At 46.0% G+C, this 27,581-nt stretch overlaps 2 protein-coding genes across 3 annotated transcripts in view; both read right to left on the bottom strand.

Moving 5' to 3' along the window:
- LOC311106911 (endoplasmic reticulum membrane protein complex subunit 7-like) overlaps nucleotides 1-5,458 on the bottom strand; it is a 9,675-nt gene extending 4,217 nt beyond the window's left edge. The window contains exons 1-2 of the mRNA XM_084149298.1: nucleotides 5,096-5,458; nucleotides 4,289-4,408 (exon numbers count right to left, since the gene is read on the bottom strand). Coding sequence (XP_084005424.1) covers nucleotides 4,289-4,408; nucleotides 5,096-5,331 — 356 coding nt within the window. The 5' untranslated portion in view covers nucleotides 5,332-5,458. The remainder of the gene's footprint in view (nucleotides 1-4,288; nucleotides 4,409-5,095) is intronic.
- Nucleotides 5,459-5,478: 20 nt separating this feature from the next.
- LOC311106910 (KATNB1-like protein 1) lies at nucleotides 5,479-14,085 on the bottom strand. 2 transcript variants are annotated; one of them, XR_014610367.1, is made up of 11 exons: nucleotides 13,924-14,085; nucleotides 12,504-12,623; nucleotides 12,163-12,200; nucleotides 11,652-11,943; nucleotides 11,161-11,276; nucleotides 10,992-11,042; nucleotides 10,805-10,894; nucleotides 10,611-10,715; nucleotides 7,252-7,327; nucleotides 6,892-6,985; nucleotides 5,989-6,690 (listed from the first exon to the last, which is right to left on the bottom strand). XR_014610367.1 is itself a non-coding variant. In XM_084149297.1 (10 exons), the coding sequence occupies exons 2-10, from the start codon at nucleotides 12,612-12,614 to the stop codon at nucleotides 6,658-6,660; spliced, it is 930 nt and encodes a 309-aa protein (XP_084005423.1). In that variant the 5' UTR covers nucleotides 12,615-12,623; nucleotides 13,924-14,085; the 3' UTR covers nucleotides 5,479-6,657. The 2 variants fall into 2 exon arrangements, 1 of the variants encoding a protein (XP_084005423.1); XM_084149297.1 differs by lacking the exon at nucleotides 7,252-7,327 and having other exon boundaries at nucleotides 5,479-6,690.
- Nucleotides 14,086-27,581: the final 13,496 nt, after the last annotated feature.

Below are 27,581 nucleotides of genomic sequence, written 5' to 3'. Positions count from 1 at the left end.
ATTTGTCCTCCAAACACGACGAGTTGAGTTTTTACCAAAAAGTTCTATTTTGGTTTCATCTGACCATATGATATTCTCCCAATCCTCTTCTGGATCATCCAAATGCACTCTAGCAAACTTCAGACGGGCCTGGACATGTACTGGCTTAAGCAGGGGGACACATCTGGCACTGCAGGATTTGAGTCCCTGGCGGCGTAGTGTGTTACTGATGGTAGGCTTTGTTACTTTGGTCCCAGCTCTCTGCAGGTCATTCACTAGGTCCCCCGTGTGGTTCTGGGATTTTTGCTCACCGTTCTTGTGATCATTTTGACCCCACGGGGTGAGATCTTGCGTGGAGCCCCAGATCGAGGGAGATTATCAGTGGTCTTGTATGTCTTCCATTTCCTAATAATTGCTCCCACAGTTGATTTCTTCAAACCAAGTTGCTTACCTAGGATTCAGTCTTCCCAGCAGATTCAGTCTTCCCAGCCTGGTGCAGGTCTACAATTTTGTTTCTGGTGTCCTTTGACAGCTCTTTGGTCTTGGCCATAGTGGGGTTTGGAGTGTGACTGTTTGAGGTTGTGGACAGGTGTCTTTTATACTGATAACAAGTTCAAACAGGTGCCATTAATACAGGTAACGAGTGGAGGACAGAGGAGCCTCTTAAAGAAGAAGTTACAGGTCTGTGAGAGCCAGAAATCTTGCTTGTTTGTAGGTGACCAAATACTTATTTTCCACCATAATTTGCAAATAAATTCATAAAAAATCCTACAATGTGATTTTCTGGATTTTTTTCTCTCAACTTGTCTGTCATAGTTGACGTGTACCTATGATGAAAATTACAGGCCTCTCATCTTTTTAAGTGGGAGAACTTGCACAATTGGTGGCTGACTAAATACTTTTTTCCCCCACTGTACATACACACGTGTATATATATATATATACACTGCTCAAAAAAATAAAGGGAACACTTAAACAACACATCCTAGATCTGAATGAATGAAATAATCTTATGAAATACTTTTTTCTTTACATAGTTGAATGTGCTGACAACAAAATCACACAAAAATTATCAATGGAAATCAAATTTATCAACCCATGGAGGTCTGGATTTGGAGTCACCCTCAAAATTAAAGTGGAAAACCACACTACAGGCTGATCCAACTTTGATGTAATGTCCTTAAAACAAGTCAAAATGAGGCTCAGTAGTGTGTGTGGCCTCCATGTGCCTGTATGACCTCCCTACAACGCCTGGGCATGCTCCTGATGAGGTGGCGGATGGTCTCCTGAGGGATCTCCTCCCAGACCTGGACTAAAGCATCCGCCAACTCCTGGACAGTCTGTGGTGCAACGTGGCGTTGGTGGATGGAGCGAGACATGATGTCCCAGATGTGCTCAATTGGATTCAGGTCTGGGGAACGGGCGGGCGGGCCAGTCCATAGCATCAATGCCGTCCTCTTGCAGGAACTGCTGACACACTCCAGCCACATGAGGTCTAGCATTGTCTTGCATTAGGAGGAACCCAGGGCCAACCGCACCAGCATATGGTCTCACAAGGGGTCTGAGGATCTCATCTCGGTATCTAATGGCAGTCAAGCTACCTCTGGCGAGCACATGGAGGGCTATGCGGCCCCCCAAAGAAATGCCACCCCACACCATGACTGACCCACCGCCAAACCGGTCATGCTGGAGGATGTTGCAGGCAGCAGAACGTTCTCCACGGCGTCTCCAGACTCTTGGTGTTCTCTGGCAAATGCCAAACGTCCTGCACGGTGTTGGGCTGTAAGCACAACCCCCACCTGTGGACGTCGGGCCCTCATACCACCCTGTTTCTGACCGTTTGAGCAGACACATGCACATTTGTGGCCTGCTGGAGGTCATTTTGCAGGGCTCTGGCAGTGCTCCTCCTGCTCCTCCTTGCACAAAGGCAGAGGTAGCGGTCCTGCTGCTGGGTTGTTGCCCTCCTACGGCCTCCTCCACGTCTCCTGATGTACTGGCCTGTCTCCTGGTAGCGCCTCCATGCTCTGGACACTACGCTGACAGACACAGCAAACCTTCTTGCCACAGCTCGCATTGATGTGCCATCCTGGATGAGCTGCACTACCTGAGCCACTTGTGTGGGTTGTAGACTCCATCTCATGCTACAACTAGAGTGAAAGCACCGCCAGCATTCAAAAGTGACCAAAACATCAGCCAGGAAGCATAGGAACTGAGAAGTGGTCTGTGGTCACCACCTGCAGAACCACTTCTTTATTGGGGGTGTCTTGCTAATTGCCTATAATTTCCACCTGTTGTCTATTCCATTTGCACAACAGCATGTGAAATTTATTGTCAATCAGTGTTGCTTCCTAAGTGGACAGTTTGATTTCACAGAAGTGTGATTGACTTGGAGTTACATTGTGTTGTTTAAGTGTTCCCTTAATTTTTTTGAGCAGTGTATATACACATTATATATATATATATATATATATATATATACACACACACACACATATATACACACACACACACACACATACATATATATATATATACACAGTGAAGGAAAAAAGTATTTGATCCCCTGCTGATTTTGTACGTTTGCCCACTGACAAAGAAATGATCAGTCTATAATTTTAGACATAGGCTAGCTGGCCTGCGCAATTGTAGGCATATAAATGTGCCCATTTGGGGATCTGATAGTATTTCTGATTGGCTTAACGCACCACTACTAATGACCTGCGGAGCTTCTCAAAGTCTGTTTTTACATCCATTGAGAATTACAATAGCTACTCAATGTATTTGAAAAATATTGGATTTGGCATGGGTCCTCAGATCCTCACAAATGTCTACAGCTGCACCATCGAGAGAATCTTGACTGGTTGCATCACCGCCTGTGGTAAGGCAACTGCTCGGCCTTTGACCGCAAGGCACTACAGAGGGTAGTGCTTACGACCCAGTACATCACCAAGCTTCCTGCCATCCAGGACCTCTATACCAGGTGGTGTCAGAGGAAGGCCCTAAAAATTGTCAAAGACTCCAGTCACCCAAGTCATGGACTGTTCTCTCTGCTACCGCACGGCAAGCGGTACCGGAGCACCAAGTCTAGGTCCAAAAGGCTTCTTAACAGCTTCTAACCCCAAGCCATAAGACTCCTGAACAGCTAATCAAATGGCTACACTGACTATTTGCATTGACCCTCCCCCCCAATTTTACACTGCTGCTACTCTAAGTTTATCATCTATGCATAGTCACTTTACCTACATGTACATATTACCTTGACTAACCGGTGCCCCCGCACATTGACTCTGTACTGGTACCCCCTGTATATAGCCTTGTTACTGTTATTTTATTGTTGCTCTTTAATTATTCGTTATTTTTCTATTTCCTTCTGTTTTCTTTATTATTATTTTTACTTCAGTTTATTTTTGTAAATACTTTAACTTATTTTTCATAAAACTGCATTGTTGGTTAATGGCTTGTAAGTAAGCATTTCACATTTCACTCACTCTACACATGCCACAATCAACAGCCTGATCAACTGTGTCGCGCTGCATAAGGCAAATGGTGGTCACACCAGCTACTGACTGGTTTTCTGATCCATGCCCCTACCTTAAAAAAAAAAAAAAGTATCTGTGACCAACAGATGCATCTGTATTCGCAGTCATGTAAAATCAATAGCTTTGGGCCTAATTCATTTATTTCAATTGACTGATTTCCTTATATGAACTGTAACTCAGTCAAATCTTTGAAATTTTCGCATGTTACGTTTATATTTGTGTTCAGTACATAAGCAAATCTTGTCTGCTAAATGAACTAGCGTAGCCCACAGCCATACTGTATGGCAGGGTTCTTCAATTCCGGTCCTGGAGGGCCGAAACACCTCTGTTTTTCATCCTCTCCTTCTAATCAGGGGCTAATTCAGACCTGGGACACCAGGTGAGTGCAATTAACTACCAGGTAGAAATAAAAAACAGAAGTGTTTCGGCCCTCCAGGACCGGAATTGAAGAACCCTGCTGTATGCCATAGCCAGATCAGGGCCTAACATAAGGACGACTCAGCATATGCAATTCTCTCTACATTTTCTTAATATCATGTTTCTTTAGACTTGCCTAAAATAATGGATTTATTGAGATGGTGTAGGCTATTTTAAATGGATTTATTAGACCTTTTAAAAATGTAGATATTCCAAAAGGTCTATATCAGTTGCTTGTAGGCGATGTTAAACTTGTTTATGTTAATTAACGGTAAATTACCAGAGACCAGCAGTTATTTGCATGACAGTTACCGGCTGACAAAATGTCAAGACCGCCACAGCCCTAACTGTACCTCATTTTCCCCTTAGACGTGATGTCCACACGGACTGCTTCAAATTTGTATCCAGGTGAGATCACTTCCACAACGTAGGATCCAGAGGGAACATCATTAACAACGAAACTTCCATCAGTTCTGCAGAGAGAGTAAGTCAGGGGTTTCAAAGGCATCAATAACCATCATCATACTGTAGCCATGCTCAGTTTGATCTAGCATTATAATGTCGATTCATAACAGGTGTTGGGGCCCCTTGGCCAGAGTGGGAGCTGTATCAAAGTGGGGGAGGAGATTAGAACAAATGGTGTAGGGCCACTGTCAATGGCCAAGGTGCATAAAGTCAAGATGGAGGAATTCAACGGAGTACACTGTTTAATACGGCGAACTTAGCAAATGAGGCATTTGAAAGATGGAGGCAGCCATCTTTATGAATGTCCGCTATTCTTAATAATTAGTTAACCAGCTAGTTACGTTAGCTAACATGATAATGCTGGACACTAAGCAGTCTCAATTAGCTCTCCATCTCAATCACCTGTAGCTCAGCTGGTAGAGCACGGCGCTTGTAACGCCAAGGTAGTGGGTTCGATCCCCGGGACCACCCATACACAAAAATGTATGCACGCATGACTGTAAGTCGCTTTGGATAAAAGCGTTTGCTAAATGGCTTATTATTATAACACCGATAACGTTAGCTAGCTGTCAACTAAAAACTAGGCTAGCAGCAAACGAGGATAGCCTTTAGTGTGAGCACAGGGCCCCGGTTAGCGTTAGCCCTTAGTTAGCACAACAATCCATGTTTTTAGTCGTCCAAGCCTACAGTATTACCTCAAGAAGCCTATATACTCTTCTCCCTCTACCGTGACTCGGGCTGACGAAATCCAGTCTTGAGTTTTCACCCCAGGAACGATTGCCCGACCCTCGATTTTGAAACGATCTCCGTTTGGTTGAACAGATCCACCCGTCGCGATAGGCCCCGAATCCATATCACTGAAACAGCACGCTAAAATAAACATAGCCTGTAGAAAAAGGCATACTTCTGATAGTCTAACCTGCAGCAACATGTTTGCTTGCAGTATTTCAACAACGGTACGTGTTCTATTGGTAAATAACTATAATAGATTCGCTGAAATCATGTAGCCGATGAGCAGGTGAATGTTTTGCATCCGCTGTCTGTGTTGCCTCTGCAGTTGGGAAATGCTGACGTCACCTACATTTTCGAAAAACTTTATTGACACTCACGGAAATACGCACTTTCCCTGTGTAAACATACTCAGGGGTGTAAACTGAGATCTGTCGATAGTAAAAACATTTCATTGGTGGAACGAAAGTAAACAAATGATAATGGACATTTAAGAGCTAGTTTGTTTTTCCTCAATTTCAAAGCCATTGTCCCATTATCCTGTAATGACAAACGTTACTGCCTGAACTAAAATTAGAAGCCTCAGAGCATTTTCTTCCAAGTACAAACTTTTTGGACATGGAAGTGACACTAACAGTATAGCAAGATTCAGATGGACATCTTTCCCCATTTAGGTCTTTGCTCAAACAGAAGCTAAATGTTTTCATAAAACTAGTGCAGTGAGTCTTTCTTTTCCTAACAATAGCTGTTCTCAGAAAAATAGCATTTGCTGTCAAATATTGTCTTATATCACCATGGGCATAACAGAAGAATATAACGTTTATGTGGCCACTATGTTTTGAGAAATAATTCATTTGACAGATTTTTGCTAATTTATTTTAAAGGTTAAAAGAATCACTGTATTTACACTTTTACAGTCAAACGTCACTCATGAACAGAAAAAAAAAAAACGAAAACAAGAAAAGCTCTCATAACTTAAGACTGCAGCAGTTAGTTTCAAGTTCTTAATTCAGGACATGAGGGAAGAAATAAGAACTGAAACCAGGAAGGGGCGTTCATTACGTTACATCCATAATCCGTGTAGGTTTGCACACCATGGTGAAGAGTGCTGTGGTGGTGCGAAAGAGCTTGGCACTTCACAGAGCAGCCCAGAGCCAGTCTTAGTGTGTCCTATTCCGGTCAAAAGTAGTGCACTATAGAGGAAATAGGGTACGTTTTCGACTCAGTCTCATGGAGGTCGATTGAAGTATTGCCCCTTCGCAAGACATCGATCCACTTCAATGTGAAGCAGGAATTCCAGTTTTTTTCAGAAAGAAAAGTTCCTTCCTCCATTGTAAGTGTCTCTCTAGTTGTGATTGAGCGTGGGGAGTTGCTCAGTCTGAATCACTGATTTCATCAATCCACATAGAATAGAACAGGGTTCCTGTCTGTGTGTGGAACATGGTCTTGTCTTTAGTCTCCAGGTAATGTTGAAACAGCTCTATCCGGCAGTAGTGGTCGCTTCCTCAGTGCTACATTGATTGATTGGTCAATGCAGTTGTGATAAGTAAGACTCAATGGCCTGGTGAGAGAGAAGTGAGAGAAGAGAGAAGTGAGAGAAGTCAAGCTAGACTCCATTGCCTGAAATGAACAAAGTTAAAAGGAGGTGAGAAGTTTGACTTTGCAGGTGAAATGTTGATCTATTCTTGGCAGAAAGGCTTCAACAATATCTCTCTGTTAGCCTCATGGATCAATAGCATTAAGGGTAGCAATGACACCTTACCTTTGCCATCTCTCCTGTAGTTCCTGGAACTAAACTTAACTGGGGTCCCTCCTCCCAGAACTCCTTCAGCTGCTGCTTCATGACTTGGAGGTTCCTGCAAAACAGACATACAGTGGGTATTATAAGTATTCACCCCCCTATTTGTCATTGATCTACACAAAATACAGCTTTTTTTTTTTTTAACTAAAATAGTAGTTGCATAAGTATTCACCCCCTTTGTTTAGGTAAGCATAAAATACTTCAGGAGTAAAATGTGGCTTAACAAGTAACATAATAAGTTACATGGACTCTGAAGTAATAGGGATTGACATTTTTTTAAATGACTACCCCTTCCTCTGTTCCCCATACACACATACATACCTGGTCAAAAGATTTAGTACACACCTCCATTTTTCCATTTTTTATTGAAATTCACAGTTTAATGTCTTAATGTACTCTGAAATTAAAGCATAGAACAAATAAACAATTGGAGACAAAAAAGCAATCATGGAATCGTTTTGTTTAACAAAATGTAATTTTTACTCATCAAAGTAGCCACCTTTTGCAGACACAACAGCCTCGTGGCATTCGGAAAGTTCTTCCCAACACTGTTGCAGAAGTTCCCACAAATGTGTTGCACTTGTAGGTTGCTTTGCTTTCACCCTTCTGCCCAGTTCATCCCAAACCAGCTCAACGGGGTTTAAGTCTGGAGACTGTGCTGGCCATTCCATGTTTTAAAGCCTACTATCTTGTTATTTTCTTCTAAGGTAGTTCTGACAGCCTGGAGGTGTGTTCTGGGTCATTATCTTGCTGTAGGATGAACCACTGACCAACTAGGCGTTCACCAGAGGTTATTGCATGGCGCTGCACAATGCTGTGGTAGCCGTTTTGGTTCAGGGTGCCACTCACTCTGTGCAAATCGCCGACTCTGGATCCAGCAAAAGAGCCCCAGACCATCACGCTTGGTGTCACACACTGAGGAACAATCCTTTCGCCTACTCGGCGGGGTACAAAAACCCTGCGCGATTACATTTTAGTCATTTAGCAGACGCTCTTATCCAGAGCGACTTACAGTTAGTGCATACATATATATATTTTTTTCTCATACTGGCCCCCCGTGGGAATCGAACCTACAACCCTGGCGTTGCAAACGCCATGCTCTACCAACTGAGCTACATCCCTGCTGGCCATTCCCTCCCCTACCCTGGACGACGCTGGGCCAATTGTGCGCCGCCCCATGGGTCTCCCGGTCACGGCCAGCTACGACAGAGCCTGGATTCGAACCAGGATCTCTAGTGACACAGCTCGCACTGCAATGCAGTGCCTTAGACCACTGCGCCACTCGGGAGATGAACCAAAGATTGATGAACCAAAGATTTCAAATTTGGATTAAATCGGTCCATAAGACCTTCCTCCAGTCTTCAGTAGTCCACTGGCGGTGCTTTATGACCCAGGCAAGCCTCTTTTTCTTATTTATCCATCTTAGCAATGGCTTTCTTACTGCCACTCCACCTGTCAAACCTGCAGCTCCAAGTCTTCTCTTCACAGTTGAGACTGAGACTTGCTTACTTCGAACAGTGTTAAGCTGTGCTTGAAGCCGTTGTCCTGTGAGCCGCCTACCACGCAAGCTGTTGACTCTCAGAAACTTGTCCGGAGTTGCCACGTTACAGTTTTGACTAAAATCTGCTTGGAAATCTATAGCAAGACTTGGTAATTGCTGTCTAGCCATGATCTCAAACACCATGACAGAGCTTGAAGAACTTTGACAAGAATGGGCAAATATTGCACAATCCAGGTGTACAAAGCTCTTACAGACGTACCCAAGAGTATTCGCTGCCAAAGGTGTTTCTAACATGTATTGACTCAGGGGTGGTGACCTGCCTAAATGACTACCGCCCAGTAGCACTCACGTCGGTAGCCATGAAGTGCTTTGAAAGGCTGGTCATGGCTCACATCAACACCATCATTCCGGAAACCCTAGACTCACTCCAATTCGCATACCGTCCCAACAGATCCAAAGATGACGCAATCCACACTGCCGCTTTCCCACCTGGACAAAAGGAACACCTATGTGAGAATGCTGTTCATTGACTACAGCTCAGCGTTCAACACCATAGTGCCCACAAAACTCATCACTAAGCCAAGGACCCTGGGACTAAACATCTCCCTCTGCAACTGGATCTTGGACTTCCTGACGGGTCGCCCCCAGGTGGTAAGGGTAGGCAACAACACATCTGCCACACTGATTCTCAACACGGGGGCCCCTCAGGGGTGCATGCTTAGTCCCCTCCTGTACTCCCTGTTCACCCACGACTGCGTGGCCAAGCACGACTAACACCATCATTAAGTTTGCTGATGACACAACGGTGGTATGCCTGATCACCAACAATGATGAGACAGCCTATAGGGAGGAGGTCAGAGACCTGGCAGTGTGGTGCTAGGACAACAACCTCTCCCTCAACGTGAGCAAGACAAAGGAGCTTATCGTGGAATACAATTAAAGGAGGGCCGAACACGCCCCATTCACATCAACGGGGCTGTAGTTGAGCGGGTTGAGAGCTTCAAGTTCCTTGGTGTCCACATCACCAACAAACTATCATGGTCCAAGCACACCAAGACAGTCGTGAAGAGGGCACGACAAAGCCTATTCCCCTTCAGGAGACTGAAAAGATTTGGCACGTATCCCCAGAGCCTCAAAAAGTTATACAGCTGCACCGCCGAGAGCATCCTGACAGGTTGCATCACCGCCTGGTATGGCAACTGATCGGCATCCGACCGTAAGGCGCTACAGAACGTAGTGTGTACAGCCCAGTACATCACTGGGGCCGAGCTTCCTGCCATCCAGGACCTCTATACTAGGCGGTGTCAGAGGAAGGCCCAAAAAATTGTCAAAGACTCCAGTCACCCAAGTAATAGACTGTTCTCTCTGCTACCGCACGGCAAGGGGTACCGGAGCGCCAAGTCTAGGTCCAAAAGGCTCCTTAACAGCTTCTACCCCCAAGCCATAAGACTGCTGAACAATTAATAAAATGGCCACCCAGACTATTTACATTGACACCCTCCTCTTTGTTTTTACACTGCTGCTACTCGCTGTTTATTATCTATGCATAGTCACTTTACCCCTACCTACATGTACAAATTACCTCGACTAACCTGTACCCCCGCACATTGACTCGGTACCGGTACCCCCTGTATATAACCTCGTTATAGTTATTTTAATTGTGTTACTTTCTTTTATTTAGTAAATATTTTTTTTAAATTCTATTTCTTGAACTGCATTGTTGGTTAAGGGCTTCTAAGTAAGCATTTCACTGAAAGGTCTACACCTGTTCGGCGCATGTGACATAACATTTGATTTGAATACTTACTGTATCTAATCAAGGTATTTTAGTGTTTTATTTTTCATTCATCTTCGACAGAGTATTTTGTGAAGATCATTTACAAAAAATGACAAATCAATCAATTTTAATCCCACTTTGTAACAATAAAAAGTGAACAAATGCAAGGGGGTGAATGCTTATGATAGGCACTGTATAAGCATACCCAATTAGGCTTCTAATGTTAAAGGGAGAATAACTGATATGAAGTTAGCATTACCAGGGAAACCAGTTGGGCAACTTTTCAACAACAAACAAAGACAACACGAAGCAAGAGGCTAATCTCCTCAGCACAGCAGCTGTCCTGCAGCTATTACATTGCAGACAGGAGAGTGACGAATTCATAAATATCTGTTAACATACCCGTCTTCTGAGCAGCTGTCCTGCAGGCTCTTGCCGTTTGCGGAGAGTTCTGGCCACCATTTCTTAATGACAGACTGAACCCAGTGTAAACCCACAATCAAGTGTCTGGAGAAGGAACAAACAGAAAAACATTGGAATTGAGGTTTCAGCAGGTGGACACAGCAACAGTTCTTAAGTTCCACAGCTGATCTTACTCTTCATATTCACTGGCGAGGATTGATTTGACTTGAGGCAGGAGGTCTACACAACAGCCCAGTGATATGCACGGAGCTTCGTCTTGAAGGCTACGGGAGCAAAACAAGAGAGACAAAATGAACACGTGTCACAAGTTGACTCATCACAGCAATACATGATGATGTTTGATTCAACTGCGATACGCACCTTTTCGTTATAACTGGTAGGCAGTCAAGAAGCACGCCTGTGTCTTCAATTCTATGGAACAAAGACAGACAGTGTTTATTGGACATGAACATGTTGATTAATCATTAACTGTATATATGAAGAAGAAGTCCTTCAAACATGAAAATGGATCAAAAGTCAGTGTTCCTACCTGATCAAGTATGCCACTAGTTCGCTGGCGTTTCTTCGCCATAGTGTCAGAGCTACATTTAGCCGGAGATTTCTTCCAAAAAGCACATGTGTCATTGCATCATGGTCCTTCGATAGCTGGTCAGGAAAGATTCCCATAGGGAGGGGCCGATAAAGAACATGTCAATAAAATCCACTTCAACGATCCAAAGGAAGACAATGCAAGTGACACTTTTCTTCCCGATAAACAAAGTCTACAAATCTATCCCTTGCATCTACCCACTGTGCAAGGAATGGAAAGGTATGGGTAATATGGTGACAATTCCAACCCTCTCAGATCTACACAAGTGCCTAGAGCGTAGGGGCAAGGGTTTGATGTTGGGAATGAACAGTATGTAGCGCAGCAGTGGTCCGTCCCAATGATCGCTCCCTACAGGTCTGCAAACATCAAAGGATCAGGGGACCTATGGGATGGGGTAGGGAGTGAATTGGGGCCGGCTGGTAGTCTCTCACCTCAGTGAAATAATCACTGTACTTGTTTCCCGACCCTGCCATCTTGGAGCCAGCCTCTGAAGCAGAGTTCACGGGGAACACGCAGTTGTCATTGTAGTGTATGGCCTGCACTTCCTCTGGACAGGTCAGTTCATTCTCCTTGTTGGCCATGTCACAGACAGCCCGGCCTGCGGGGGGCGCTCTGCGGCGCACTCCTGAGCTCACCACCACGCTGTGACGCGACGACAACTTCCTCTTGTTGCACGCAGACACTCGTTTGGCTTTGATGTGTGCACAACGACTCACTGGAAATCTGATGGTTGGAGAAGGAAAAGTCCAGGTGAAGAGAGGTAAGGATTTTGTATTGATACTTGCACTGGTTGAGTAAGTAGACCAGACACGGTGGCAGTGTTTGGGGAAAAGTTGGAAAGGTGTTTCAATGTTGGATTTTCCCCAGTGACTGAGCAGATGTGACGGCAGTGCTAGGAATGGCTGCTTGTGCATTGGATTCACATAGACCTGGAAAACTCACCTCTCTTTATCTATTTCTTCCTTATTTAAAAAATCCACCTAAAACAAAAGGATAGGCGATAAAAACACTCCTACAGTTTTCTTTAAAGAGGCAAATCTTTGACTAGGTTAGTAAACACTTCTTGGTTTATATTCATAACAGAATCACTTTCCGAAGTGTGCATTAGATTGAACACTGGTGAAAATACCTTCTCCTCAATGCTTACATCAATCTAATGCTTTTATTTAAAAGACAGGGATTGCGCAAGTGCACACTGTGGGAAAAGTGCGGAGAATCGGGATGCAATTGAGTACCAAGTTAAACACTCCCCCCCCCCCCCCCCCCCCTTGAGATCCACTCACCTCCTTCATGTTCTTGTCAGCTGCAGAGTGGATGCTGATGTGATGGAGAAATCCATGAGGTTTGCCGTGGTGGAATTCCCTGCCTTGCCCATCATGACTTCCAGAGGCCATAGTAAGTCACTATTGGAGAGAAAAATGAAAATGTAGTCAACACTGTAAAAGGCATGCATTCATAGTGCACACCAGTCATGCCATATTGTCAAGCCAACCTCCTTAACCCAAAGTTGTCTGGACTGTCACCTCACTTTCTGAAACAATCCCCTTAAAGATTATGCACGAGAAACATACATCCCATCTGTCAAAGCAGTAGTTGCTATGATAATTAAAGTCAGTTACTAGTACTTGTTGTTGTATGAGTTCATGACCTGGTCACACACCTTTTTATAAAACAAGTTTTGTTTATATGATGAGAGTCAGTGCTGCTACTAGCTCTAATACCTCCACTATGTTTCAACTAATTACAGGGGATCAAGTTGGTCTAAATTCAAATTGAGGATTACATCCGGCTGTTGTTGTGCCTGTAATAGGTTTAGCTAGCTAGCATTGTAAACAAGTGCTTGACAACAATGCGCTAGCTAGCTAGCTAGCGTTAACAACAATAAGGAGGCGTTGGCTATGCTGGCCAATCTACTTCGCTAGCTAGCTAGCTAGCTAGCTAGCTTCTACTAGAAACAAACTAACTAGCTTGCTAGGTTACAAAGCAGCAAACTGTGTTACATGATCTTAGTTAGCTACCTAACTAGCTAGAAAGTTAAATACACATTTGTTAACTAGCGTAAATTACTAGTTAACCTTGCCAGCCCACAGTACGCAGCAATGTGTGAGCTGTCAGCTAGCTAGTTAGTACTTTAGCTACCTAGCTTTCTAGAACAATGAGCTATGAACCCACAGATTAGCTAGATAGCTAAATTAGCTAACTAAGTATCAGTGTAACTAGCTAACCACGAGTCCAATGTTTGGATAGTTAAGTGTCAATATAATAATCTCTTCGGACTGTCAATAACTAGTACAACTTTCTTATCTCTCGTTAACTAACCTAAGGACAGTTGGAAAGCTAATGACAAAAGTGCTAATGAGACCTGTGACAGCGTCTATGATGATGATGATGGGCCTAACGTTAGCTGGCTTGCCCCGGAAAGCATTTAACTTGGTCAGGCTAACAGAGTTACAGAGCTCAAAACTAACAACAGAATAAAAGTTTACTTTTTACAAGTAGATAGCTGGCTAGTTAAGTTGCCTAACTAGCTAGCTAGTTAAGATTTTGACTACCGATAATTTAGCTTGCTATAGCTAAAAATAGCTAGCTTAGCAAAGGGCGGGTGGCTAGGCAGGCATCTAGCTAGCTTAATTTTCAGGAAACATATGGCTAGAACAAAGTTGATCTAGCAACTAATTCGGTAATTGCAGACATTTTACCAACCGTCACATTTTACGAAATGTCTTGAGTCTCCTCAGAAATGTAGATAGGTATGTCCACGTGGAAGCAGTAAGAAGACAACTGTAGAGTATAATCTTGCAACAAATGTTTAGCTAGCTAGCTAGCTTTTCAAGTTGAATACAGCGTCTGTACTACTCTGCAAGGATCTTGAGATTGATATTGCAATGAAAATAGTGACATTTTAGCGGCACCTAGAGGTAAAAAGTAGAACTAGCACTTATAATATTTGTCTGTCCTAGTTCGCCATCTAGTGTTAGATATATGGTGCATTTGCACAAGGTGTTACTTCACAAATCAAATCAAATGCTTGTTTACGAGCACTTCCCGACGATGCATAGTAAAAAAATATTTATACAAAGAAAAATAGTAACTCAAGAGGAATAAAATACAGAAGAAAGGAGCTATATGCAGGGAGTGCCAGATCAATGTGCAGGGACATGAGGTATTTGAGGTAGATATGTACTGTACATGAAGGCAGAGTAAAGTAATAATATGCCATTTAGCAGACGCTTTTATCCAAAGCGACTTACAGTCATGCGTGCATACATTTTTTTGTGTATGGGTGGTCCCTGGGATCGAACCCACTACCTTGGCGTTACAAGCGCCGTGCTCTACCAGCTGAGCTACAGAGGACCACAAAGTAACTAGGCATCAGGATAGATAATAATAAGAGTAAAATAAAGAACAGAGTAGCAGCAGCATATAATGAGTGCTAATGAGACGGCTTCAGGCATTACGCGACATAAGCGGTCGCTTAGGGCACCCGGCTGCTAGGTCTCAACTTACTTTTGAGAGTTAGAATAGAAGAAAATAATACATTTACATTTACATTTACATTTACGTCATTTAGCAGACGCTCTTATCCAGAGTGACTTACAAATTGGTGCATTCACCTTATAGCCAGTGGGATAACCACTTTACAATATATATATATATATATTTTTTTGGGGGGGGGTAAGGGGGATTAGAAGGATTACTTTATCCTATCCCAGGTATTCCTTAAAGAGGTGGGGTTTCAAGTGTCTCCGGAAGGTGGTGAGTGACTCCGCTGTCCTGGCGTCGTGAGGGAGCTTGTTCCACCATTGGGGTGGAACAAGCGAACAGTTTTGACTGGGCTGAGCGGGAACTGTGCGCCGCAGAGGTAGGGGGGCCAGCAGGCCAGAGGTGGATGAACGCAATGCCCTCGTTTGGGTGTAGGGACTGATCAGAGCCTGAAGGTACGGAGGTGCCGTTCCCCTCACAGCTCCATAGGCAAGCACCATGGTCTTGTAGCAGATGCGAGCTTCAACTGGAAGCCAGTGGAGTGTGCGGAGGAGCGGGGTGACGTGAGAGAACTTGGGAAGGTTGAACACCAGACTGGCTGCGGCATTCTGGATGAGTTGTAGGGGTTTAATGGCACAGGCAGCAAGTTGCAGTAATCCAGACGGGAGATGACAAGTGCCTGGATTAGGACCTGTGCCGCTTCCTGTGTAAGGCAGGGTCGTACTCTCCAAATGTTGTAGAGCATGAACTTAGAGGATCGGGTCACTGCCTTGATGTTAGCGGAGAATGACAGGTTGTTGTCCAGGGTCACGCCAAGGCTCTTTGCACTCTGGGAGGAGGACACAACGGAGTTGTCAACCGTGATGGCGAGATCATGGAACGGGCAGTCCTTCCCCGGGAGGAAGAGCAGCTCCATCTTGCCGAGGTTCAGCTTGAGGTGGTGATCCGTCATCCACACTGATATGTCTGACAGACATGCAGAGATGCGATTCGCCACCTGTTTATCAGAAGGGGAAAAGGAAAAGATTAGTTGTGTGTCGTCTGCGTAGCAATGATAGGAGAGGCCATGTGAGGATATGACAGAGCCAAGTGACTTGGTGTATAGCGAGAATAGGAGAGGGCCTAGAACTGAGCCCTGGGGGACACCAGTGGTGAGAGCACATGGTGCAGAGACAGATTCTCGCCACGCCACTTGGTAGGAGCGACCGGTCAGGTAGGACGCAATCCAAGAGTGAGCCGCGCCGGAGATGCCCAGCTCGGAGAGGGTGGAGAGGAGGATCTGATGGTTCACAGTATCAAAGGCAGCAGACAGGTCTAGAAGGACAAGAGCAGAGGAGAGAGAGTTAGCTTTAGCAGTGCGGAGAGCCTCCGTGACACAGAGAAGAGCAGTCTCAGTTGAATGACCAGTCTTGAAACCTGACTGGTTTGGATCAAGAAGGTCATTCTGAGAGAGATAGCAAGAGAGTTGGCTAAAGACGGCACGCTCAAGAGTTTTGGAAAGAAAAGAAAGAAGGGATACTGGTCTGTAGTTGTTGACATCAGAGGGATCGAGTGTTGGTTTTTTGAGAAGGGGTGCAACTCTCGCTCTCTTGAAGATGGAAGGGACATAGCCAGCAGTCAAGGATGAGTTGATGAGCGAGGTGAGGTAAGGGAGAAGGTCACCAGAGATGGTCTGGAGAAGAGAGGAGGGGATAGGGTCAAGCGGGCAGGTTGTTGGGCGGCCGGCCGTCACAAGTCGCAAGATTTTATCTGGAGAGAGAGGGGAGAAAGAAGTCAAAGCATAGGGTAGGGCAGTGTGTGCAGGACCAGCAGTGTCATTTGACTTAACAAACGAGGATCGGATGTCGTCAACCTTCTTTTCAAAATGGTTGATGAAGTCATCCACAGAGAGGGAGGGGGGGGGGGGAGGAGGATTCAGCAGGGAGGAGAAGGTGGCAAAGAGCTTCCTAGGGTTAGAGGCAGATGCTTGGAATTTAGAGTGGTAGAAAGTGGCTTTAGCAGCAGAAACAGATGAAGAAAATGTAGAGAGGAGGGAGTGAAAAGATGCCAGGTCGGCAGGGAGTCTAGTTTTCCTCCATTTCCGCTTGGCTGCCCAGAGCCCTGTTCTGTGAGCTCGCAATGAGTCATCAAGCCACGGAGCAGGAGGGGAGGACCGAGCCGGCTGGGAGGATAGGGGACATAGAGAGTCAAAGGATGCAGAAAGGGAGGAGAGGAGGGTTGAGGAGGCAGAATCAGGAGATTGGAGGGAGAAGGATTGAGCAGAGGGAAGAGATGATAGGATGGAAGAGGAGAGAGTAGTGGGAGAGAGAGAGCGAAGGTTGCGACGGCGCATTAACATCTGAGTAGGGGCAGAGTGAGTAGTGTTGGAGGAGAGCGAGAGAGAAAAGGATACAAAGTAGTGGTCGGAGACTTGGAGGGGAGTTGCAGTGAGATTAGTAGAAGAACAGCATCTAGTAAAGATGAGGTCAAGCGTGTGAGTAGGGGGGGACGGTGAGAGGGTGAGGTCAAAAGAGGAGAGGAGTGGAAAGAAGGAGGCAGAGAGAAATGAGTCAAAGGTAGACGTAGGGAGGTTGAAGTCACCCAGAACTGTGAGGGGTGAGCCATCCTCAGGAAAGGAACTTATCAAGGCGTCAAGCTCATTGATGAACTCTCCAAGGGAACCTGGAGGGCGATAAATGACAAGGATGTTAAGCTTGAATGGGCTAGTGACTGTGACAGCATGGAATTCAAATGAGGAGATAGACAGATGGGTCAGGGGAGAAAGAGAGAATGTCCACTTGGGAGAGATGAGGATTCCTGTGCTACCACCCCGCTGACCAGATGCTCTCGGGGTATGCGAGAACACATGGTCAGATACAGACCCCAAAAGATATGTGTTTCCTTAATGGCACATAAAACAATATAATGGCCATGAAATAGCATATAATTTATCAGGAAAAAATATCCCTATGTATTTGTATTTTGTATTTTGTATTTGTGTTTTTTGTTTTGTTTAATGCGTTGGTTGTTTTGTGTTAAAGATAAAAAATTAATAAAATGTCTATACCAAAAATTACGAATAGTAGAATAACAAGGTAAAAGTTCGACATTTGGTTGTGCATCAGCAGTTTTTCTATTGTTATGTCAGTCACTGACAGTCACTCAGTTAGCCATGTCAGCTAAAAAGGTTTAGATTGGTAAATTAGTCTAGCCAGTTATCTAAACTTGTAGAAATGATGGCCGAATACCAATCTCCAGAGGGCCCACATACATTTTGCTAGTCATGGCCCCATGGCAAAATGTATAGAAGTGAGTGTAGGAAATTAGCTTAAAAACTGCCAAACTTTCTCTCTGCCCCATGGCAAAATGTGTAGAGCTGCAGAAAACTTGATTTAAAACTGCAAAAAAAATGTCTATGCCACATAGTAAATTGTGCAGAATTCCAGGAAATGTACTTTAAAACATACATTTTTCTCTCCACCATCAAGAGGGCAGCTAACAAGTGCTCAGCATATGAGGGAACTTCTTCAAGACTGTTGGAAAAGCATTCCAGGTAAAGCTGTTTGAGAGAATGCCAAGAGTGTGCAAAGCTGTCATCAAGGCAAAGGGTGGCTATTTGAAGAATCTCAAATATAAAATATATTCTGATGTGTTTAACACTTTTTTGGTTACTACATGATTCCATATGTGTTATTTAATAGTTTTGATGTCTTCACTATTATTCTACAATGTGGAAAATAGTAAAAATAAAGAAAAATCCTTGAATGAGTAGATGTGTCCAAACCTTTGACCGGTAGTGTACATATATCTATTTCTTGAGTCTTTATTCTTTAACACAAAGGGGTGATGACAGGTCCTCACAATGTACAACTCAAACCATCCACTCATCAACTGTGTGAATAACAGTGCAGCCCCACTCCTTGGCTACATCCCAAATAGCACCTTATTCCCTATATAGTAGGGATGTTGTATTGTCAGTAGACACCTGTTGGGATCACAGATTGTGACAGTGCAGTAGTGATAGATAATGCTGTCTAGCATGACAATGATATGAAACATGATGAGGTACAGGCCAAGTTGCTGTCTCTCTGTAATAGGAGATAGTGAAAGTAGGAACTCCCCTTGAAGAGCTCAACAGGACACTTTTACAAAGCGTTGCATATGAATGGTACACTGTAAGCCATACAATAATTTACACAGAGACAGGTAGGTACTCGGCAGGCTTGTGCAGGCTTTGCCGAACCACCTTACAATTCCAGCATGTTTGATTGTGCAATAACAGTCTCGATAGATTTTAGGGGTACATGCACTGCGGTTGAGTCAGAAAAATATATATTTTAAATTGTCTGGTAATGAATATTGAATTTCTACCCTGTTTTACTTCTTGACTTCTTGTGCCAGCTAAATCGGTGTCATTACAGGTCTATTATTATAAGACTGCCATGCTAGGAGAATATTTACTGAATAAACCTCTCAGTTATGAAAAACTACAATAACAATAATAAAAAATAAAAAAACGACAATAACAACAACCAACTTCTTGGTTCCTAGAACTAAACAGAGACCCACAAGTCAAATATGTATTTTTATTTTATTTTATTTTGGGGAGAATTAGTCATATTTTAAAGTGTGTGTGTGGTAGTGGCACTTAATATAGTTGCATTCAATTTGATATGAATAAATAAATAAATATGTTTTAGATTTTAGACCTAGACAGCCACAGAAATGAGCCTGCCATTTTGACTAACCCATTGGTCAGGTATATTCAGCTGTCGTACCTGACCCTGATCTTAACCAGGACATTATAGGTTTAGATAGAAACACAGGCGAAAACAAAGCCAAACGGTGGAAATTAATAATAATAATATGCCATTTAGCAGACGCTTTTATCCAAAGCGACTTACAGTAATGTGTGCATAAATTTTTACGTATGGGTGGTCCCGGGGATCGAACCCACTACCCTGGTGTTACAAGCGCCATGCTCTACCAATTGAGCTACAAATTGCAGTGATATCAATCACTGCAATTTACCCGCTTGAATAAACAGATACCATTTAAATAGTATATAAATAGTACAGCCAGGGAAGGAAAGGGAACGGGGGATATCTAGTCAGGTGCACAACTGAATGCATTCAACCGAAATGTGTCTTTCGCATTTAACCCAACCCCTCTGGGCGTCATGCACCCCCAAATTCTGAGGGGGGCACAAAGTATATGAGGATGGCTGTGGAGTGGTAAGTCTGAGAATTGTGCATTTTTCAAACACCTGAAACACAATTTTCCTGCAATCTAGAGCCATAATCATTATGCTTAATTCTATGTAAAAAATAGTCAATTTTTCTGCATATCTACGCATACCTCTTCAGCTGTCTGTATCCTCCTGACTGATGGTGATTTTTTAAAAAGAAACTAAATATGCTTCTCTGCATCTCTGCTAAAATCTGGGTAAAAGATTAAAAGGAATGTGAGTCTCATTCAGTACATTTAGTAATTGCTTGCTTTTCTAAAGTGTACCAACCTTGCCACAGGCATACCAGCTGAGATAGTTAGACAAGCTAGCTACTCTAACTTGACTGATAGCCTTCGCAGTTCCGGAGCGACCCACTAGGTGTCATCCTCCGACAACCTTAGGCACCTCCTCACTCACAGGAACAATCATTATCTTATTAGTGTCACCTGTGTCTACCTGTTCACCTGTGTATTTATGATCTCACTTCCCTGTGTTCCCTTGCTCTGTTTTCTCTGCTAGTTCTCGATGCCAAACAGTACTAATCAGTGTCTGATCGCAAGACGTATGTACAGGTACTTGAGAAGTGTTCTCCCTGTTTCATTGTTTTTTCAGTCCTAGTTAGTATTTCGTATGTTTGCTGTCAGCCTGTTTTTGGAGACCAATTTGCTCCTCCTTAATTTTTTTGTGACAAGTCCGTTATTTTGTATCCTAGTTTTGGGACCACCAGTAAAGATCCTTGTTTCACCATCTCTAACTACTGCCTACTGTCTATCCTGCACCGCACCTGGGTCACACCTTCCCCCAACCCTTACAGAAAACAGAGCCAATATGGACCCAGCGGAGGCAGCACAGTATCGCAGCGCATTAGCAACGCAGGGAGCTATGTTGAACCAGCACGACCGCAGCCTTTAGCAGATCACCGAGAATCTCCGCCAGCTGACGATTGCCGTGCAGAGCCGGGTGGACACCCGACCAGCCCCGGCAGCCGGCGGAGCGGAAGCCGTGGCAGCAGCGTCTCCTGTCTCACCTGCGACACCGCAGGAACCCCGCCTACCACCTCCGGAGAGGTACGACGGACGTCCAGAGGGCTGCAGGGAATTCCTCACCCAGTGTTCCCTGGTGTTCAGCCTACAACCCTCCTTCTTCCCGACGAAGCAGGGCCGGGTGACCTACATTATCACTCTGTTGACAGGTCGGGCCCTTTCCTGGGCTACCACGGAGTGGGAGAGCCAAACTCCGGCGTGCTCCGACTCCTACCAATTCACCCGGGAGCTACACAAGCTGTTCGACCCTTCTTGGGTGGTGTTGGGGAACGAGGCTGGGAGGTGGCTCACGGCTCGGCAGGGTGACCATTCGGTGGCGGACTACTCCGTGGAGTTCCGGACCCGGGCTCGAGAGGCAGGATAGGAGGAGGCCGCCCTGGTCGTCCTTTACGTGCAGGGGCTATCGGAGGGGATGAAGGACGAACTCTCCTTCAGGGAGCTGCCTGAGTGACTGGACGGCCTTGTCGACCTCTCGGTACGGGTAGACAATCGGCGTCGTGAGAGGACGCACGAGAGAGGGATGACGCAAGGCGCACTTGCCCAGGATGGAGAAACAGAGATGTCTGTGCCAGGGACGTTGCCTGTACTGCGGCTAGGCAGGTTACCACTGCGACTCATGCCCGGAGAAGCCGGGAAATGGGAGGGCTTGCTAATATTGGGAGGGGTGCTAGCGAGCCGGAACTGAAACCCCGTCGGGCGCATGCACTGGTGGATTCGGGGGCCGCGGGAAAACTGATGGATGTGGGGCTGGCCCAAGGGTGGAGCGTTCCGTTACTCTCACTCTCCGAGCCGATTCCGGTCATGGGCCTGGATGGCCGGCCGTTGGGGCTGAGCTTCATCACCCGGCGCAATGTCCCTGTGCGTGTCTGGGTGGCAGGGGGGCTATGGGAGGATATCCAGTTTTTCATTGTGGACTCTCCGGAGTGTCCCCTCGTCCTCGGGCACCCCTGGCTGGTCGGCCACAAACCCCGGATAGACTGGTCCACGGGGCGGATCATCCTGGAGGGAGGCTCCGCCTCCTTCCTGTTCTGGTCTCCACTGACCACTCATCAGCCTAAACCACCGTCCCAGACCACCTACCAGTCCTCACCTCTTCCCCAGGTCCCTCACTCCGAACTGCCTACCGCCCTAGCGGCGGTTGCCACCGGGAGGACGGCGGCTACAGACCGTCACCGACCCAGACCTGGCAGGCGTTCCCCGGGAGTATTGGGATCTGGGGGAGGTGTTTAGTAAGAGGCGTGCCAAGGGCCTACCTCCTCACAGGCCATACGACTGCGCTATCGATCTCCTGCCGGGTGCCATGCCCACACGAGGGCGATTGTTTTCCTTGTCCCGGCCGGAGACACTGGCCATGAGGGAGTATATCGACGAGGCACTTGTCGAGGGTCACATCCGTCCCTCTACCTCACCCGCGGGTGCAGGCTTCTTCTTCGTGGGAAAAAGGATGGTGGGCAGCGGCCGTGCATTGATTACCGGGCGCTCAACGACATCGGCCCCGGTCCTAGGGCATCCTGATCTGTCCCTGCTGTTCCTTGTGGAGGTGGATGCTTCAGACGTTGTGGTGGGAGCAATCCTGTCCCAGCGGTTCCTTGCGGACGGTAAGACTCACCCCTGTGAGTTTTTCTCCCATCGGCTGTCCTCGGCGGAGCGGAATTACGACGTGGGGAACCGTGAGCTGCTAGCGGTCAAGCTCGCCCTGGGGAGTGGAGGCATTGGCTAGAGGGGGTCGCCCATCCATTCGTCATATGGACTGACCATAAGAACTTAGCCTACATTCAGGGGGCCAAGAGTTTCAACTCGCGCCAGGCCAGGTGGGCGTTGTTCTTCACCAGGTTCTGGTTCACGATCTCACACCGTCCGGGGTCAAAGAACACCAAGCCTGACACGCTCTCCCGGCAGTTCGACCCCGTGGACCTGGTGGAGAGGGACGACCCCATTTTCCCCAACGCCCTGATTGCTGCCCCAGTTTCGTGGGGAATAGATAGGCTGGTCAGAGCAGCACTATGGCGGGAGCCCGATATGGGCGGAGGTCCATCGGGGAGGATGTACGTACCCAAGGCTGCACGCTCGCGACTGCTTCAGTGGGCGCACGTGTCCGACCTCACCAGCCATCCGGGGGGCGCCAGGACGTTGGAGTTCCTGCGTAGGAGGTTCTGGTGGCCATCAGCTGAGGGAGATACACACGCCTTCGTGGTGGCTTGCCCGGTGTGTGCGCGCACAAAGAGCTCACGTCAGCCCGTGGCAGGGCTGCTCCGACGCCCAGCCTATCCCCATGCGCCTCTGGTCCCACATCTCTCTGGATTTCATTTCCGCCCTACCCCCCTCTGATGGATACACAGTCATCCTGGTTGTTGTGGACCAGTTTTCGAAGGCTGCCCACTTCATTCCCCTTCTCAAACTCCCGTCGGCCTGGGAGACGTCTAAATTGGTGGTGCAGCACGTTTTCCGGGTCCATGGCCTTCCCCAAGATGTGGTGTCAGATCGGGGTCATCAGTTCGCCTCCAGGTTCTGGAAGGCATTTGCCACCTGCCTCGGTGCCTCCGTCAGCTTGTCTTCCGGCTTCCATCGCCAGTCGAACGGGCAGACGGAGCGTGTCAACCAGGATCTGGAGGGGGTGCTGAGGTGCTATGCCTCCAGCAACCCAGCTACGTGGAGTCAGCGACTGGCGTGGGCGGAGTACACCCACAACACCCTTCTCTGCTCGTCCACCGGCCTGTCTCCCTTCCAGTGCCAATAAGGGTACCAACCCCCCCCCCCCCCTATTCCCCAAGCAAGAGGAGGAGGCTTTGGTCCCATCGGTCCAGGCCCACATCAGTCGCTGTCGCCGCACCTGGAGGCAGGTACGGGCGGGGCTTAAGCGGGCCTCGGTCAGGTCTCAACATCAGGCCAACCGCAGGCGTCACCCGGCCCCGGTCTTTCGCCGGGGGCAGAGGGTGTGGCTCTCCACACGGGATCTTCCCCTCCGCGTGGAGTCCAGGAAGCTGTCCCCCCGGTTCGTCGGCCCTTTCAGCGTGGTCCGGCGAGTCAACCCAGTGGCTTACCGCCTGCAACTTCCCCCCACCATGCGGGTGCATCCCACGTTCCATGTGTCCCTCCTCTAGCCCGTCGCCACCTGTCCCGTGGCTCCCCCTCCTTGTCCTGTTCCCCCGCTGCGCCTCGTTGGAGGGCAGCCGGCTTTTACTGTGGACCGGATCCTGGACTGCCGGTGGGTGGGGAGGGGTCTCCAATTTCTGGTGGACTGGGAGGGTTATGGGCCGGCGGAGCAGTCCTGGGTGCCAAGGAGGGACATTCTGGACCTAGGGCTGATAACAACATTCCGGTGGAGGCACCGAGGTGAACGGCTGGGGCCGTTCGTCGGGGGAGGGGGGGGCACTGTTACTGGAGGGGGTCGCAGTTCCGGAGCGACCCACTAGGTGTCATCCTCCGACAACCTTAGGCACCTCCTCACTCACAGTCTGGACTAATCATTATCTTCTTGGTGTCACCTGTGTCTACCTGTTCACCTGTGTATTTATGCCCTCACTCCCCTGTGCTCCCTTGCTCTGTTTTCTCTGCTAGTTCTCGATGCCAAACAGTACTAATCAGTGTCTGATCGCGAGACGTATGTACAGGTAATTGAGAAGTGTTCTCCCTGTTTCATTGTTGTTTTCAGTCATAGTTAGTATTTTGTATGTCTGCTGTCAGCCTGTTTTTGGAGACCAATTTGCTCCTCCTTTATTTTTTCCGGACAAGTCTGTTATTTTGTATCCTGGTTTTGGGACCACCAGTAAAGATCCTTGTTTCACCATCTCTGCCTACTGCCTACTGTCTATCCTGCACCGCACCTGGGTCACACCTCCCACCAACCCTTACACAGAGAAGCAACAACAAAAAGTTTAATTACAAAATGTAAAACATATTTATTTTAAAACAGGACAAATCTGAAAGGGCACATGCCCCTGTGCCCCATATGGGTATGACACATCTGAGTACTGCAACGTTGACTGTGTGTGTTTACGTTTGTATGTAAGGGTGTGTGGAGAGTCAATGCAAATAGTCTCTATGGCGCAAATTAATTGGTTTCATAGCGACTGTAGTGTATTAAGATTATGACTATTCTAGAGGAACAAAGGGGGGATGTTTATCTTAGTTCAAAAGTAGCCATTTGTAGGGTGACGCCCCAGGGGAGACAGGTGATTGGACAGCAGAGGGAGCAACCCATATTTTTGCATTGTTAAAAGTATATGCTGGACGAAGAAGAGGTTAGAGCAGCCATTACAATTCGAGGACACTGCTCTCCGGGTGTCATGACATCCGTCACTTATGCTGGAATCTTGTGATATGAATAAACTTATGATCAAAGGTTCAGTATGAGCGGACTCCTTTGTTTATCAGCAATAATTGCCAGCATTTACTCGATACGACATAAACATGTTTTGATATAATAGTGTTCTACCAAAGGTCATCTATCATGTGACCTTGACATTTTAGCATGAGCACTTACATGAGCACTTAGGGTTAAGTGCCTTGCTCAAGGGCACGTTCACATATGTTTCACCTAGGTCAGCTCGGGGATTCAAACCAGCAACCTTTTAGTTACTGGCCCGATGCACTTAACCACTACGCTACCTGCAGGTTACTCAAGGCAAAAATCAATATTGAACCAAAATGTTTATTTGTATCTTAGCTTTTGTAGAAGCAGCAGCTACTCTTCCTGGAGTTCACAATAAAACACAAAACATGACAAGTAATTAAACAATGATACACTGATAGACAAGGACAGTCACACAAATTTAAAACACAACAATATACAAACAATAAAATAAATAAAAATACAACCTCATAAAATGTGGTTTTACTCTTGGCACAACTTCTGTAATAACAGTGAAATAGGTTCATCTAGCTGGTAAACAGAAGCACAGGGCCTGAAGTGCTCCATTGGCATGGCATCAGTACCTGTGAGGAGGTCCAGAATGAAATGACAGTTTCAAGGAAGTCAATGTCAACCATCTTAACAGCTGTAGACGGACCATTAGACGTTTCTCCTCGGTTCTCCGTGGTCCAATGACGATTCCAAGAACTGTTTAGATTGGCATTGGCATAGCTTGTAGTCCTAAAAACCGTAAATGAGTTAGCATTTTCTACCTCCGGTTCATTGGCCATTCCTATGGGGGAAATGAATGGGGAAAGAATGGGGTTTTGGGATAAACTCAGAAAATAAGGTCTGAAGTCAGTTAACATGACCTCTATGATTTATGAAGCTTTTATATCCTTTGTGTGCTTGTTTTGATTACATAAATGCTTAAAAATTCACAAAACTTGACGTTATAGGATGTGTTATATCTCATAGAACAAAACGTATAAGATCCCCTAAGCCTGTGTTTACCACAGACCTTATTTTCGGCGTTTATCCAAAAACCTTAAAAAACAACAACATTAATTTCCCCATAGGCTTTGGCCAACGAGCCATGGCGGAGTTCAACCTGGACTCAGGGGTAGACGTAACTTAGTAAATGTAAATCCGGGACACTCCAATTAGTATGACATGTTACATTTTGTATGGTATGTATTCATTTGTGAATGTCCATCATCCATTTCGTTATGAATTACAATATGTTTACGAATTTGCAGAATGTATGATATGTTACGAATTCCTAACTTTATCTAGGTGGCAAGCGTTAGCTTATCTAGGGCTTAGGGTTAGAGTTTAAGGTAAGGGTTAGCTAACATGCTAAGTAGTTGCAAAGTTGCTCAAATGCCAAAGTTGTCCATGATGAGATTTGAACACGCAACTTTTGGGTTGCTAGATGTTCGAGTTATATGGCTACCCATCCACCCGACCAACCACCATACTTTAGTTTTTTTGCCTTGAGTAACCGTCTGTCTTATGTAACCAAACATAACAAAACTGTAACATACTAATTTGAGTGTCTAGCCCATGAGACAGGTTGAGTTTGACTGTTCTTGTCGTTCTTTACGCTCAAGTGGAACCAATGGGGACCGTGCAGAACTATACGCAGATAAACATTTAAGAGCCTGTGTACTTCCAATAACAGCTCTGAGTGAGAGAGGTGCATGCTGGTCATATTGCATTAACAGTATGTGTGTATGCGTGTCATTTTCTCATTATATTCCATTTCTTATTGAGAAACACATCTGGAATAGCAATTCCACTACCTTCATATATTGATGGTCCTCTGTAGCTAAATTGGTAGAGCATGGTGCTTGTAATGCCAGGGTAGATCCCCGGGACTACCAATACGTAAAAATGAGACACATGACTGTAAGTCGCTTTGGATAAAAGCGTCTGCTAAATGGCATATTATATTATTGATAGATGTAATTTCTCCCACCAAACCTTGGACATACTTTAAATCCAATAATTTAGTTTGTTTACATGATTGAGACTGAGAGTACATAACATTTGTTGGTTTCCTCTCTCGTTGGGTTCCACTTTCTATTCAATACCATTGGCTTCTGCACTGTAGACCTAACCTCTCCTCTCCTCATACACCCCTGGCGGCCCCCCTACGCAGCTCAAATAACTGATTTCACAACATGTCAATCAGTCGTTCAGTGTCAAGCGTGTGTGACTAACTAGGAGGCAGGATGTAAATGCAGCATGCAACTGCAATACTGTTTATGTG

The sequence above is a fragment of the Coregonus lavaretus genome, assembly GCF_964263955.1.
Source record: "Coregonus lavaretus genome assembly, chromosome: 31".
Lineage (NCBI taxonomy): Eukaryota > Metazoa > Chordata > Actinopteri > Salmoniformes > Salmonidae > Coregonus > Coregonus lavaretus.
The sequence above is the reverse complement of the archived record's forward strand: the minus strand, read 5'-3'. Positions and strand labels throughout refer to the sequence as shown.